Source organism: Phoxinus phoxinus (assembly GCF_949152265.1).
Source record: "Phoxinus phoxinus genome assembly, chromosome: 7".
NCBI classification, from domain to species: Eukaryota; Metazoa; Chordata; class Actinopteri; order Cypriniformes; family Leuciscidae; genus Phoxinus; species Phoxinus phoxinus.
Window position 1 is genome coordinate 19,081,134 of NC_136882.1, and position 16,032 is coordinate 19,097,165.

The 16,032-nt window shown below is 41.7% G+C and overlaps 1 protein-coding gene across 2 annotated transcripts; it reads left to right on the top strand.

Annotated features, from left to right (window-relative positions):
• The first annotated feature begins 9,745 nt into the window (after positions 1-9,745).
• On the top strand, positions 9,746-15,738 carry tent5c (terminal nucleotidyltransferase 5C). Of its 2 annotated transcripts, none has more exons than XM_079619003.1 (3): positions 9,746-9,812; positions 9,994-10,128; positions 11,253-15,738. In XM_079619003.1, the coding sequence occupies exon 3, from the start codon at positions 11,265-11,267 to the stop codon at positions 12,432-12,434; it is 1,170 nt and encodes a 389-aa protein (XP_079475129.1). In that variant the 5' UTR covers positions 9,746-9,812; positions 9,994-10,128; positions 11,253-11,264; the 3' UTR covers positions 12,435-15,738. The 2 variants fall into 2 exon arrangements, with proteins under 2 accessions (XP_079475129.1, XP_079475130.1); XM_079619004.1 differs by having other exon boundaries at positions 9,994-10,124.
• Positions 15,739-16,032: the final 294 nt, after the last annotated feature.

Here is a 16,032-nt window from a genome sequence, read left to right on the forward strand (position 1 = left end):
GAGAAAAGTAAACACTCACACACAGATGTCTTCTCTTGCTGTTCAACTGCTTCTTCTGACCACTTCTATTGACTAGCTGTTTTTAAATGCTTAACTGGCTTATGGCCACGCCCACTGTTTAGCCACGCGAAACTCAAAAGTCACGACACAAACAAATGCCACGTGCGCGTGCGTTTTACCAGAGTAAAACACAGCAAACAAACACAAAGTTTCCTAGCAACAAAGAACCGCGCTAAAATCGACTGAGAAAAGTAAACACTCACACACAGATGTCTTCTCTTGCTGTTCAACTGCTTCTTCTGACCACTTCTATTGACTAGCTGTTTTTAAATGCTTAACTGGCTTATGGCCACGCCCACTGTTTAGCCACGCGAAACTCAAAAGTCACGACACAAACAAATGCCACGTGCGCGTGCGTTTTACCAGAGTAAAACACAGCAAACAAACACAAAGTTTCCTAGCAACAAAGAACCGCGCTAAAATCGACTGAGAAAAGTAAACACTCACACACAGATGTCTTCTCTTGCTGTTCAACTGCTTCTTCTGACCACTTCTATTGACTAGCTGTTTTTAAATGCTTAACTGGCTTATGGCCACGCCCACTGTTTAGCCACGCGAAACTCAAAAGTCACGACACAAACAAATGCCACGTGCGCGTGCGTTTTACCAGAGTAAAACACAGCAAACAAACACAAAGTTTCCTAGCAACAAAGAACCGCGCTAAAATCGACTGAGAAAAGTAAACACTCACACACAGATGTCTTCTCTTGCTGTTCAACTGCTTCTTCTGACCACTTCTATTGACTAGCTGTTTTTAAATGCTTAACTGGCTTATGGCCACGCCCACTGTTTAGCCACGCGAAACTCAAAAGTCACGACACAAACAAATGCCACGTGCGCGTGCGTTTTACCAGAGTAAAACACAGCAAACAAACACAAAGTTTCCTAGCAACAAAGAACCGCGCTAAAATCGACTGAGAAAAGTAAACACTCACACACAGATGTCTTCTCTTGCTGTTCAACTGCTTCTTCTGACCACTTCTATTGACTAGCTGTTTTTAAATGCTTAACTGGCTTATGGCCACGCCCACTGTTTAGCCACGCGAAACTCAAAAGTCACGACACAAACAAATGCCACGTGCGCGTGCGTTTTACCAGAGTAAAACACAGCAAACAAACACAAAGTTTCCTAGCAACAAAGAACCGCGCTAAAATCGACTGAGAAAAGTAAACACTCACACACAGATGTCTTCTCTTGCTGTTCAACTGCTTCTTCTGACCACTTCTATTGACTAGCTGTTTTTAAATGCTTAACTGGCTTATGGCCACGCCCACTGTTTAGCCACGCGAAACTCAAAAGTCACGACACAAACAAATGCCACGTGCGCGTGCGTTTTACCAGAGTAAAACACAGCAAACAAACACAAAGTTTCCTAGCAACAAAGAACCGCGCTAAAATCGACTGAGAAAAGTAAACACTCACACACAGATGTCTTCTCTTGCTGTTCAACTGCTTCTTCTGACCACTTCTATTGACTAGCTGTTTTTAAATGCTTAACTGGCTTATGGCCACGCCCACTGTTTAGCCACGCGAAACTCAAAAGTCACGACACAAACAAATGCCACGTGCGCGTGCGTTTTACCAGAGTAAAACACAGCAAACAAACACAAAGTTTCCTAGCAACAAAGAACCGCGCTAAAATCGACTGAGAAAAGTAAACACTCACACACAGATGTCTTCTCTTGCTGTTCAACTGCTTCTTCTGACCACTTCTATTGACTAGCTGTTTTTAAATGCTTAACTGGCTTATGGCCACGCCCACTGTTTAGCCACGCGAAACTCAAAAGTCACGACACAAACAAATGCCACGTGCGCGTGCGTTTTACCAGAGTAAAACACAGCAAACAAACACAAAGTTTCCTAGCAACAAAGAACCGCGCTAAAATCGACTGAGAAAAGTAAACACTCACACACAGATGTCTTCTCTTGCTGTTCAACTGCTTCTTCTGACCACTTCTATTGACTAGCTGTTTTTAAATGCTTAACTGGCTTATGGCCACGCCCACTGTTTAGCCACGCGAAACTCAAAAGTCACGACACAAACAAATGCCACGTGCGCGTGCGTTTTACCAGAGTAAAACACAGCAAACAAACACAAAGTTTCCTAGCAACAAAGAACCGCGCTAAAATCGACTGAGAAAAGTAAACACTCACACACAGATGTCTTCTCTTGCTGTTCAACTGCTTCTTCTGACCACTTCTATTGACTAGCTGTTTTTAAATGCTTAACTGGCTTATGGCCACGCCCACTGTTTAGCCACGCGAAACTCAAAAGTCACGACACAAACAAATGCCACGTGCGCGTGCGTTTTACCAGAGTAAAACACAGCAAACAAACACAAAGTTTCCTAGCAACAAAGAACCGCGCTAAAATCGACTGAGAAAAGTAAACACTCACACACAGATGTCTTCTCTTGCTGTTCAACTGCTTCTTCTGACCACTTCTATTGACTAGCTGTTTTTAAATGCTTAACTGGCTTATGGCCACGCCCACTGTTTAGCCACGCGAAACTCAAAAGTCACGACACAAACAAATGCCACGTGCGCGTGCGTTTTACCAGAGTAAAACACAGCAAACAAACACAAAGTTTCCTAGCAACAAAGAACCGCGCTAAAATCGACTGAGAAAAGTAAACACTCACACACAGATGTCTTCTCTTGCTGTTCAACTGCTTCTTCTGACCACTTCTATTGACTAGCTGTTTTTAAATGCTTAACTGGCTTATGGCCACGCCCACTGTTTAGCCACGCGAAACTCAAAAGTCACGACACAAACAAATGCCACGTGCGCGTGCGTTTTACCAGAGTAAAACACAGCAAACAAACACAAAGTTTCCTAGCAACAAAGAACCGCGCTAAAATCGACTGAGAAAAGTAAACACTCACACACAGATGTCTTCTCTTGCTGTTCAACTGCTTCTTCTGACCACTTCTATTGACTAGCTGTTTTTAAATGCTTAACTGGCTTATGGCCACGCCCACTGTTTAGCCACGCGAAACTCAAAAGTCACGACACAAACAAATGCCACGTGCGCGTGCGTTTTACCAGAGTAAAACACAGCAAACAAACACAAAGTTTCCTAGCAACAAAGAACCGCGCTAAAATCGACTGAGAAAAGTAAACACTCACACACAGATGTCTTCTCTTGCTGTTCAACTGCTTCTTCTGACCACTTCTATTGACTAGCTGTTTTTAAATGCTTAACTGGCTTATGGCCACGCCCACTGTTTAGCCACGCGAAACTCAAAAGTCACGACACAAACAAATGCCACGTGCGCGTGCGTTTTACCAGAGTAAAACACAGCAAACAAACACAAAGTTTCCTAGCAACAAAGAACCGCGCTAAAATCGACTGAGAAAAGTAAACACTCACACACAGATGTCTTCTCTTGCTGTTCAACTGCTTCTTCTGACCACTTCTATTGACTAGCTGTTTTTAAATGCTTAACTGGCTTATGGCCACGCCCACTGTTTAGCCACGCGAAACTCAAAAGTCACGACACAAACAAATGCCACGTGCGCGTGCGTTTTACCAGAGTAAAACACAGCAAACAAACACAAAGTTTCCTAGCAACAAAGAACCGCGCTAAAATCGACTGAGAAAAGTAAACACTCACACACAGATGTCTTCTCTTGCTGTTCAACTGCTTCTTCTGACCACTTCTATTGACTAGCTGTTTTTAAATGCTTAACTGGCTTATGGCCACGCCCACTGTTTAGCCACGCGAAACTCAAAAGTCACGACACAAACAAATGCCACGTGCGCGTGCGTTTTACCAGAGTAAAACACAGCAAACAAACACAAAGTTTCCTAGCAACAAAGAACCGCGCTAAAATCGACTGAGAAAAGTAAACACTCACACACAGATGTCTTCTCTTGCTGTTCAACTGCTTCTTCTGACCACTTCTATTGACTAGCTGTTTTTAAATGCTTAACTGGCTTATGGCCACGCCCACTGTTTAGCCACGCGAAACTCAAAAGTCACGACACAAACAAATGCCACGTGCGCGTGCGTTTTACCAGAGTAAAACACAGCAAACAAACACAAAGTTTCCTAGCAACAAAGAACCGCGCTAAAATCGACTGAGAAAAGTAAACACTCACACACAGATGTCTTCTCTTGCTGTTCAACTGCTTCTTCTGACCACTTCTATTGACTAGCTGTTTTTAAATGCTTAACTGGCTTATGGCCACGCCCACTGTTTAGCCACGCGAAACTCAAAAGTCACGACACAAACAAATGCCACGTGCGCGTGCGTTTTACCAGAGTAAAACACAGCAAACAAACACAAAGTTTCCTAGCAACAAAGAACCGCGCTAAAATCGACTGAGAAAAGTAAACACTCACACACAGATGTCTTCTCTTGCTGTTCAACTGCTTCTTCTGACCACTTCTATTGACTAGCTGTTTTTAAATGCTTAACTGGCTTATGGCCACGCCCACTGTTTAGCCACGCGAAACTCAAAAGTCACGACACAAACAAATGCCACGTGCGCGTGCGTTTTACCAGAGTAAAACACAGCAAACAAACACAAAGTTTCCTAGCAACAAAGAACCGCGCTAAAATCGACTGAGAAAAGTAAACACTCACACACAGATGTCTTCTCTTGCTGTTCAACTGCTTCTTCTGACCACTTCTATTGACTAGCTGTTTTTAAATGCTTAACTGGCTTATGGCCACGCCCACTGTTTAGCCACGCGAAACTCAAAAGTCACGACACAAACAAATGCCACGTGCGCGTGCGTTTTACCAGAGTAAAACACAGCAAACAAACACAAAGTTTCCTAGCAACAAAGAACCGCGCTAAAATCGACTGAGAAAAGTAAACACTCACACACAGATGTCTTCTCTTGCTGTTCAACTGCTTCTTCTGACCACTTCTATTGACTAGCTGTTTTTAAATGCTTAACTGGCTTATGGCCACGCCCACTGTTTAGCCACGCGAAACTCAAAAGTCACGACACAAACAAATGCCACGTGCGCGTGCGTTTTACCAGAGTAAAACACAGCAAACAAACACAAAGTTTCCTAGCAACAAAGAACCGCGCTAAAATCGACTGAGAAAAGTAAACACTCACACACAGATGTCTTCTCTTGCTGTTCAACTGCTTCTTCTGACCACTTCTATTGACTAGCTGTTTTTAAATGCTTAACTGGCTTATGGCCACGCCCACTGTTTAGCCACGCGAAACTCAAAAGTCACGACACAAACAAATGCCACGTGCGCGTGCGTTTTACCAGAGTAAAACACAGCAAACAAACACAAAGTTTCCTAGCAACAAAGAACCGCGCTAAAATCGACTGAGAAAAGTAAACACTCACACACAGATGTCTTCTCTTGCTGTTCAACTGCTTCTTCTGACCACTTCTATTGACTAGCTGTTTTTAAATGCTTAACTGGCTTATGGCCACGCCCACTGTTTAGCCACGCGAAACTCAAAAGTCACGACACAAACAAATGCCACGTGCGCGTGCGTTTTACCAGAGTAAAACACAGCAAACAAACACAAAGTTTCCTAGCAACAAAGAACCGCGCTAAAATCGACTGAGAAAAGTAAACACTCACACACAGATGTCTTCTCTTGCTGTTCAACTGCTTCTTCTGACCACTTCTATTGACTAGCTGTTTTTAAATGCTTAACTGGCTTATGGCCACGCCCACTGTTTAGCCACGCGAAACTCAAAAGTCACGACACAAACAAATGCCACGTGCGCGTGCGTTTTACCAGAGTAAAACACAGCAAACAAACACAAAGTTTCCTAGCAACAAAGAACCGCGCTAAAATCGACTGAGAAAAGTAAACACTCACACACAGATGTCTTCTCTTGCTGTTCAACTGCTTCTTCTGACCACTTCTATTGACTAGCTGTTTTTAAATGCTTAACTGGCTTATGGCCACGCCCACTGTTTAGCCACGCGAAACTCAAAAGTCACGACACAAACAAATGCCACGTGCGCGTGCGTTTTACCAGAGTAAAACACAGCAAACAAACACAAAGTTTCCTAGCAACAAAGAACCGCGCTAAAATCGACTGAGAAAAGTAAACACTCACACACAGATGTCTTCTCTTGCTGTTCAACTGCTTCTTCTGACCACTTCTATTGACTAGCTGTTTTTAAATGCTTAACTGGCTTATGGCCACGCCCACTGTTTAGCCACGCGAAACTCAAAAGTCACGACACAAACAAATGCCACGTGCGCGTGCGTTTTACCAGAGTAAAACACAGCAAACAAACACAAAGTTTCCTAGCAACAAAGAACCGCGCTAAAATCGACTGAGAAAAGTAAACACTCACACACAGATGTCTTCTCTTGCTGTTCAACTGCTTCTTCTGACCACTTCTATTGACTAGCTGTTTTTAAATGCTTAACTGGCTTATGGCCACGCCCACTGTTTAGCCACGCGAAACTCAAAAGTCACGACACAAACAAATGCCACGTGCGCGTGCGTTTTACCAGAGTAAAACACAGCAAACAAACACAAAGTTTCCTAGCAACAAAGAACCGCGCTAAAATCGACTGAGAAAAGTAAACACTCACACACAGATGTCTTCTCTTGCTGTTCAACTGCTTCTTCTGACCACTTCTATTGACTAGCTGTTTTTAAATGCTTAACTGGCTTATGGCCACGCCCACTGTTTAGCCACGCGAAACTCAAAAGTCACGACACAAACAAATGCCACGTGCGCGTGCGTTTTACCAGAGTAAAACACAGCAAACAAACACAAAGTTTCCTAGCAACAAAGAACCGCGCTAAAATCGACTGAGAAAAGTAAACACTCACACACAGATGTCTTCTCTTGCTGTTCAACTGCTTCTTCTGACCACTTCTATTGACTAGCTGTTTTTAAATGCTTAACTGGCTTATGGCCACGCCCACTGTTTAGCCACGCGAAACTCAAAAGTCACGACACAAACAAATGCCACGTGCGCGTGCGTTTTACCAGAGTAAAACACAGCAAACAAACACAAAGTTTCCTAGCAACAAAGAACCGCGCTAAAATCGACTGAGAAAAGTAAACACTCACACACAGATGTCTTCTCTTGCTGTTCAACTGCTTCTTCTGACCACTTCTATTGACTAGCTGTTTTTAAATGCTTAACTGGCTTATGGCCACGCCCACTGTTTAGCCACGCGAAACTCAAAAGTCACGACACAAACAAATGCCACGTGCGCGTGCGTTTTACCAGAGTAAAACACAGCAAACAAACACAAAGTTTCCTAGCAACAAAGAACCGCGCTAAAATCGACTGAGAAAAGTAAACACTCACACACAGATGTCTTCTCTTGCTGTTCAACTGCTTCTTCTGACCACTTCTATTGACTAGCTGTTTTTAAATGCTTAACTGGCTTATGGCCACGCCCACTGTTTAGCCACGCGAAACTCAAAAGTCACGACACAAACAAATGCCACGTGCGCGTGCGTTTTACCAGAGTAAAACACAGCAAACAAACACAAAGTTTCCTAGCAACAAAGAACCGCGCTAAAATCGACTGAGAAAAGTAAACACTCACACACAGATGTCTTCTCTTGCTGTTCAACTGCTTCTTCTGACCACTTCTATTGACTAGCTGTTTTTAAATGCTTAACTGGCTTATGGCCACGCCCACTGTTTAGCCACGCGAAACTCAAAAGTCACGACACAAACAAATGCCACGTGCGCGTGCGTTTTACCAGAGTAAAACACAGCAAACAAACACAAAGTTTCCTAGCAACAAAGAACCGCGCTAAAATCGACTGAGAAAAGTAAACACTCACACACAGATGTCTTCTCTTGCTGTTCAACTGCTTCTTCTGACCACTTCTATTGACTAGCTGTTTTTAAATGCTTAACTGGCTTATGGCCACGCCCACTGTTTAGCCACGCGAAACTCAAAAGTCACGACACAAACAAATGCCACGTGCGCGTGCGTTTTACCAGAGTAAAACACAGCAAACAAACACAAAGTTTCCTAGCAACAAAGAACCGCGCTAAAATCGACTGAGAAAAGTAAACACTCACACACAGATGTCTTCTCTTGCTGTTCAACTGCTTCTTCTGACCACTTCTATTGACTAGCTGTTTTTAAATGCTTAACTGGCTTATGGCCACGCCCACTGTTTAGCCACGCGAAACTCAAAAGTCACGACACAAACAAATGCCACGTGCGCGTGCGTTTTACCAGAGTAAAACACAGCAAACAAACACAAAGTTTCCTAGCAACAAAGAACCGCGCTAAAATCGACTGAGAAAACCACCAACCTTCCGGTTTGTAGACAACCTACATGAACCACTGAGACACTGCTGCCCCAAAGATAGTAAGATATAGTAAGGATGGTTCCTTATAACAATCTTTGATTTTCATTGCAGTGTGTGTATGAATCAGCTTGGGAATGACACTCCCATCATAAATGTAAGTGGCGCAGGGAATAGCATTTTGTGTGTGTTTTTTTTCCTTATCTTGTATAATTATGTGCAAGTCCTCACTATTGACGTCATGTTAGATTAACACAAAACTGTTAGGACAGTCCCTCAGATCCAGTTTCTAATTCTCTCTCCATTCCTCTCTCATTTTCTCTTTCTCTTGTTCTCAGTCATTCACAAAACTGATTGTGATTCAGACCCAGCACACAAAACTGGAGTTTCCTCACAAGCGCTTGAGCAGTCATTTCCTGTTTTGCTTTCTCATGTCATTTATACCCTCATCATAATTAAAAAAAGAAAAAAGATTTCGAAGGAAGCAAACAGACAGGAATATCCCTCCCTCGGATTTCCACTGGAGGCTGCACTAGGTCTGATGATTTACTCAGAAGCATCAGCGACATGCTGTATGTGATGATGCCGCACTACTTTCCTATAGGGTTTCTCCAGTTGTGCTTTTACACCCACGTATTCTGTTTTACTCCCTCAAACTCACCATCCACAATTTCACTGACACAACGTGGCTCATTCGGTATGGACCACTCAGTGTCCGTCAGTTGAAGTGTCACTTAAATCCAGCTTTTCAAAGACAACTATTAATTAATGTCTGTTTTTCTCACAGTTATGAAAAACACCACCTACAAAAGAGCATGTGTGTGGGTGGGTTGTGTTTGTGAGGGCCAAATCTTTAGAAATGTCCTCACAAATATAGTGCATACATACTTTTGAAGTGGTCCTCGAAATGATAAAGGCACATAAATTGTTTTGCTTGTAAGTTACTCTGCTGGTACTGACTCTACTAAGCAGTTGTGTGTAAGGGATAGGTTAGCCCCTAGGCTAACTAGGTTATTTATCATCACTATATGTGAACATTTCCGGTTATAGTCTACCTGACGACATTCTTGAATATTTCGAGGCTAGTAATCATAAAAGTCAGCTAGATTTATCAAAAACATGTCTCATGAGACATTAACAAATTATTTTATAATTTTCACTCTGACAAAAAGTAGTTGAGCTTTAAATACTCCTGACAGCCCAGCTTATCTAAGGCACCTGTGGAAAGCGACTAACGTTATTTGAATTATTTCAACCCCCAAACCTCAAGTTATTGTCAAATGTGTACTAGCCTACAAGCTACTCAGGCCTCAGCCACTCTCCAAACCCGGACGTCAAATTCGACATGTGCCTGTGGTCGCCTGGCAACACAAAAACCTCTTCAGCCAATCACAGGCTTCGGCTGGCGCATTGATACAAGCGAATAGAACGCCGTATGTTTTTGAATTCCATATAGAGCCTTAGTCCATAGATGCCTTGTAGTGCGGAGCTCGGCACTGGAGTATTAGTAAGTATAATGCAGATTGTTATGTATTTAGATTATTTGATTGTTATGGGAAATACATATTTGTATGTTTGACCCACGTGATGATGGCATGGCTTCAGAAAAATAGTGCGCAGTGGAGGTGCGGAGAGTCAGGTTGTTTTGTAGGCAGTTATAAGAGAGCGCGCATGTGTGTGCTCATCAGAACTGAAGCGCTGGCGTTTGACGAGTGAACAGATGGATGGAGGTGCTGCTGCTGCTGTTAAACCTTATTTGACATCCACTACTTTGTGCCGACCACGTTGCTGAGAACTTCAGGTGGATTTCTTGAGAACAGTAGGTGCGACGGTTTTCATATTTTATACTTCATAAGCGCGTTAGATCTGTATGATTTGGATGCAATCGGAAGATTTACTTTACTTTCAGATTACTTGCAGGTAATTTAAAGTTATATTGGCTTGGTTGGTTTGAACGCGGACCTCGCGCAGATTGTGGCTCTTTCGATCTCACGTGCGTTTTGTATGAAACGATTGGTTTTCATTTGTACATCATACGCTTGAGTAAAGAGCTCGTTTTTAATCTTTCAAGTAAGTTAACGTTATGCATTGTACTTCGAACGTTGTAGTACGCATGTTTTTACTTTCTTACGTTGCATGTAAGTTAGTTATGACTAAAGTTTATACTGTCGTGAGTTCGCGTGCTGAGTGTCATGTATCAATACATTTTATTGTAATTTCCATCATAAGTTTGAACCAATCCAAAAGGAATCAAGCGTGCATATTATTCCAACATGAAAACAAAATGTTTTAAAATGTACATATTTTTCCATTTTGTTTTAAGGCAATTGTGGTTACCAAACAAAAATTCCCTGTAAAACCTTAATGGGAATTAAAAAAAAAAGATTTACAGATCAAGACAAAACATTATGGTTACATTGTATCGTGTAGGGACCATATAAAACATGTTTTTTTTAAAGCTAACGTTACCATTTATTTTTTATTTGATTCCATTTTGTATATTTGAAATTCTTCTGATAGTTTTAAAATTACGATGGAAATCCTGTTCACATTCTTTGTTGTTTGGCTCAACCCTGTCAGAGTGTCATTCACAATTTATGAATTGCATAAATTTCGTCAAGTCAATCAGCGTGTATGAATTACTAATGCTCTTTTGGGATTTGTTTGGATTTTTTTGAAACATTGGAATCATGATGAATTCGTTGAGCAGCTGAGTGTTGCCCATTATAAATGCTTCAGTTTTTGTTTGGCCTTCTGGAAAGCCTGAGAATCATTGTTAGCTTTTTTGTTATGAGAGTGGTGAACCTGTTAGTATAATGTTCTTTAAGTACATGGTGTTTAACTTCCCTTTGGGCTCATTATTCCAACTAAATATTAACTATCTAGATATTTTAATATATTTTTTGAAAATTGAAAATCAGTGAAATTGTTTTTGCACTTGTCCTAGGAAACCACATAGATGGCAAACATGGCCTCAGCCTCATCCAGCAGCGAAAGTGAGTCCCAAAGTGTGCTTACCTGGGAGCAAGTGAGCCGCTTGAACGACGTGCTGACAGAGGTTGTGCCCGTCCACGGACGTGGCAACTTTCCCACCCTGGAGGTCCGGCTAAAGGATATCGTACAGATGGTGAGGAACCGTCTGGAGCTGAGTGGCATTACAGTCAAAGATGTGCGTCTGAATGGCTCCACTGCTAGCCACGTGCTGGTAAAGGACATTGGCTGGAGCTACAAAGACCTGGACGTCATCTTCAGGGTAGACCTTCCTCGGGAAGAGGAGTTCCAGCTCATCAAAGATGTGGTTCTAAGCACTTTGTTAGACTTTCTGCCCGAGGGGGTAAATAAAGAGAAGATCACTCCTATGACTCTGAAAGAGGCCTACGTCCAGAAGCTGGTCAAAGTCTACACTGAGCAGGACCGCTGGTCCCTCATCTCGCTGTCCAATAATAATGGCCGCAATGTGGAACTTAAGTTTGTGGATTCGATCCGGAGACAGTTCGAGTTCAGCGTGGACTCCTTCCAGATAATTTTAGACTCTGTGCTGTCGTACTATGACTTCTCAGAAAACGCCATGTCTCGGCACTTCCACCCTACCGTGGTCGGGGAGAGCGTGTATGGTGACTTTGCCATGGCTCTGGACCACCTCAGGAACAAGATGATCGCCACCAAACGGCCAGAAGAGATCCGTGGAGGTGGTTTACTCAAATACTGCAACCTCCTGGTGAGGGACTTCAGGCCCACGGACGAAGACGAATTTAAGGCCCTGGAGCGCTATATGTGCTCCCGTTTCTTCATTGACTTTCCCGACATTGGTGAGCAACAACGCAAACTGGAGGCTTATCTGCAAAGCCACTTTGTCGGTGAGGAGAAGAACAAGTACAACTACCTCATGATCCTGCGGCGGGTTGTGAACGAGAGCACCGTGTGTCTCATGGGACACGAGAGGCGGCAGACACTCAACCTCATCTCGCTGACGGCGTTTCGGGTGCTCGCCGAGCAGAATGCCATACCTGATGCGTCCAACGTCACCTGTTACTACCAGCCGGCTCCGTACGTCAGAGACCTGAACTTCAACAACTACTATGTGGCCTCTTGTAACCAGTCCATTCCAACTTGGTTGCCTTGTAACTAAGACAAATGATTCTTGTTCAACAACAACATCCACGAGTTGGCTAGAAAAGCTGGATTTTTGGCCATAAGGGATGTTTCCCTCTGTAGGCATAAAGGATCTTTAAAATGACAAGCGTTTCCTTTTCTTTCTTTTTTTTTTTCTTTTTTTTCCTTTTAATTCCTTCTCTGCAGAGGTGCCAAGATGTTATTGATTCAAAGTGATATATTTTAGCGAATGAATTAATTTTTTTTTTTTACCCTTAATATTCTAAAGTTTCAGATTTGTTTGCTCTCATCGCTGTTCTTGCTCTGAGAGATGAGGGTTTTTTTTTTCCATGTTGAAAAGAAACAATTCCCACAGTGCCTTAATATATTGTAACCCTAAAAGTGAAGGAAATGCACATTGGGGCGAAGTTATATTTTTCCTGTGATACAAAATATAAAGGCCAAAAAAATAAAAAATGTTCTTAGAAATTCAGAGAAAAAAAATGTACAAAAAATTGAGAGAAAAATATGAAAAATGTGAGCACAGGTGAAATAGGTATTTTAGGTCTCAAGTTATCAGGCGATTTTGTTTTTTTGGTACACTAGTGGGCAGCTAAAGTTCTTTTTGTTCTCATGAATAGAAATGTGAACAGAATCATGTTGAAGTATTCATAGCAATGCGCTTCAGTTTGCTGTGTGAATGCATACAGATGACTTTTGTGCTCCACTGTACATTTTGGAGAAATTGTGCAATTTGTAAACTTGTTCAGTCTTGCTAGTTACATCCAGGGTGAGAAATTGAAATTGGTTTCAGCGTGTACAAAAATATAATTTGACCTCTTCCCATAGAGCAGAGAGAGCAGTACAAAGTCCTTTTAATGAACTAGATTAATAAGGAACCTTGGATCTAGTGGTTTAATCTTCCCTTCACATCTCATTAACATTGTGTACGTGTTTAAATGGGACAGAGAGGTCATGGTTGTCCATACAAGGATCAACTTTTGGACGATGGGTCCTCCCTGAGCTTTTTGCAGCCATTAGCAGACTTAGCATTGCCGTGTGTAACAAGACCTCCAGCTAACAGCCTAGCCAAATTGTGTCACAGCGTTCTAAAATTATCCCTTCCTGCACCTCTCGGGATGTGCCTTGAATGGGCCGCATGTGGGATGGAATTTCTAGTGGGGCGAATGTCTTTCCTGTGCTTCTGATTCGCGTCACTGTAGATGTGAATGCTGGTATGTCACAAGGCCTTTTCTGGTAGAGGTGTGGGAGGGTTCACCGCTGTAACCGATGGATATACCAATGCTCAGTCAAATGGATGTAAAAAACACATTGGTGTGGATTTCTTTCCAGGTTTGGATCCAATTGATTTTGCTGGGCTTGCTGCTCTTGATCTTTATTGGGCTTCAGTGTCTCCTGTCTTGGTCCTTTTGTCAGTGAATTTGGTGTAATGGCTTCAATTGTCAGTTGGGTCAAATCAATTCCATGCTTTTTGTAAGTTAGACAGTATTAAATTGTGACTGCCTATTCTTGTCCGTTACCCCCCCCACCCCCACCCCCCCATCATGGCCACGTGTAGTTCCTCTTTCGACAGTTATCCATTCAGAGAAGTCTAGTACTCCGCTAGCTGCTCTTACGTAATGGCTGACAGCTGTCCCCTGCCCCTCAGGTTCCCTCTTCGTCTCTGCTCACGCGCCTCAGCTCCTGCTGTACAAGCACATGCACGAGATAACCATGAGAGCCACGTTCCTTCTCTTATCAGCTGTCACAGACTTCTAGGGTAATGAGAAGGGTCACATAGCCTCCCTTTCTGTGGGTCACACCCCAAAGTGTATTGAGCTGGAATGGATTTTACTCTTACGTCTTTTTTTTTTTTTTTTTTGGGCCCCTACATCTTTGTAAAATTTTGGGACATGCAGACTTTGGACCAATGTTTGAACCAGCAACACGGCACATATGTGCCTTTTTTGTGGTCACCCATTAGGGTTTGGCTTATGACTTTATGCGAAATGCATGTAAAGACCTTGTTGCTTAATCCTCTGGTTTCCAAACAATTGGGTTCCATTAAATTAACGTGAAGGAGGATGAATGACACGGACAACTAATAATGCAAAGGTTTATTTTTATTTAGTCCCAGTTATACCTTATCAAGTCTCATGTCACACCCTGCTTTTTCTGAGTGTAGTTGTCTAGTCATTCCAGTTGTTCTGTAATTTTAATGTCTTTTTCTCCTCCTCTTAACCAAAGCAAGTACTGTGCACTACAGTGTTTTCAAAATCTTTGAGGCCAAATTGTTTAAATACCCATTTCAATAAATGCACTTTACAGGCCTTGTCATACTCCAAAGCCCTGTCTACACACAAGCTATAAGGTGTCTTTTCTTTCTTTTCTTTTTTTTAGTCGTCTCAGGGACATAAAGGGCTACAGTCTTGATGGTAACAACTTCTGTTCAGTAAAAGTTTAACTGTTTGAAATGCTTTGTCTTACAACTGAGATATTAAGTAAAATGTCATCGCACCAGGAACAAGTACTTCTCTTTCAGAACTTTTTTTTTTTATTTATTTTTTTATAAAGGGCACTTGTATGATCTGTAGTTGGTGGCCAACATAATTATCAACTTAATATGTCCTTTATTGATCGTGTATATATATATAAAAAATAAACATGGCTTTTTTTCTTTTTTTTTTGGGTGCAGATGCACTTCACTTGGATAAGGCATGGTGTGATGAGGCTTAGTTCGTTTCCTGTTTGAAGTCTATGTAAAGTTTTTCATGAAAAGGGAGTGTTGAAAATGGAAAACATGCTTTTGTGTGTATTGAATTCATATTGTGTTTTTCTTTTCTTTTGTCTACTCTGTCTGCTGTAATTCCATATTCTCCAGTGTTACCCTTTATTCATTAGACAAAGGTGTTGGAGCTTTTGTAACCGCTCTGAATGCATCTGTAACTGTGTGCAGGGGAGGTTTATTGGATTTGGATATGCTTGTTTAAAGTGCAAGTCTTGATGATAGAGGCCTTTTTGAAGCCCTTTTGCAATGTTGCTAGTGGAGTTGTGGATTTCAGCATTTTGTTTACGTTTTTTTTTGTGATTTATTTGTCTTGTTTGTCTGTAAAGATGCTAATGATTGTGAGTTTAAAAAAAGTGAAAAATGGAAGAAGTCGCACTATTATTTTTGAAGTAGTTATGTCGGCTCTTTGATGTCGGCATGGTAATTTAATGATGTAGATTCATTATGCCATTTTGTTTCAAAGCACTTTTACCTCACTATAATTTTCCTTTGGATGGAATTGAGAATAAGGAAAATGTGTATCAATGGGAAAAAATAAAGTATTGAAAGCCCATTCTTTCTCATGCTCTTTTCTTTGAAAGTAAAGTTTTCTATAAAATTCTACAGTGTTTTACAAATGTAAAAATCTACCTGAATAAGTTGGTTTTTAAATTCTTGCCAGAACTAAGTCAATTATATATTAGTACTCAATTTAAGCTTAAGGAAATTAAAGCGTAAATTACTATTATAAAAGTAAAACCTGCTCAACTTTCTGATATGGTGTTCCCATCATGCACTGGGGCATGAATAATAAGGTTGAATTCTTCAGTTTCCCAGCTGTATTTACACTGTTTTATCGTTGCATTTG

Coding starts and splice junctions, on each gene's coding strand:
- tent5c (XM_079619003.1), top strand. CDS start 11,265: ATGGCAAACATGGCCTCAGCCTCATCCAGCAGCGAAAGTGAGTCCCAA.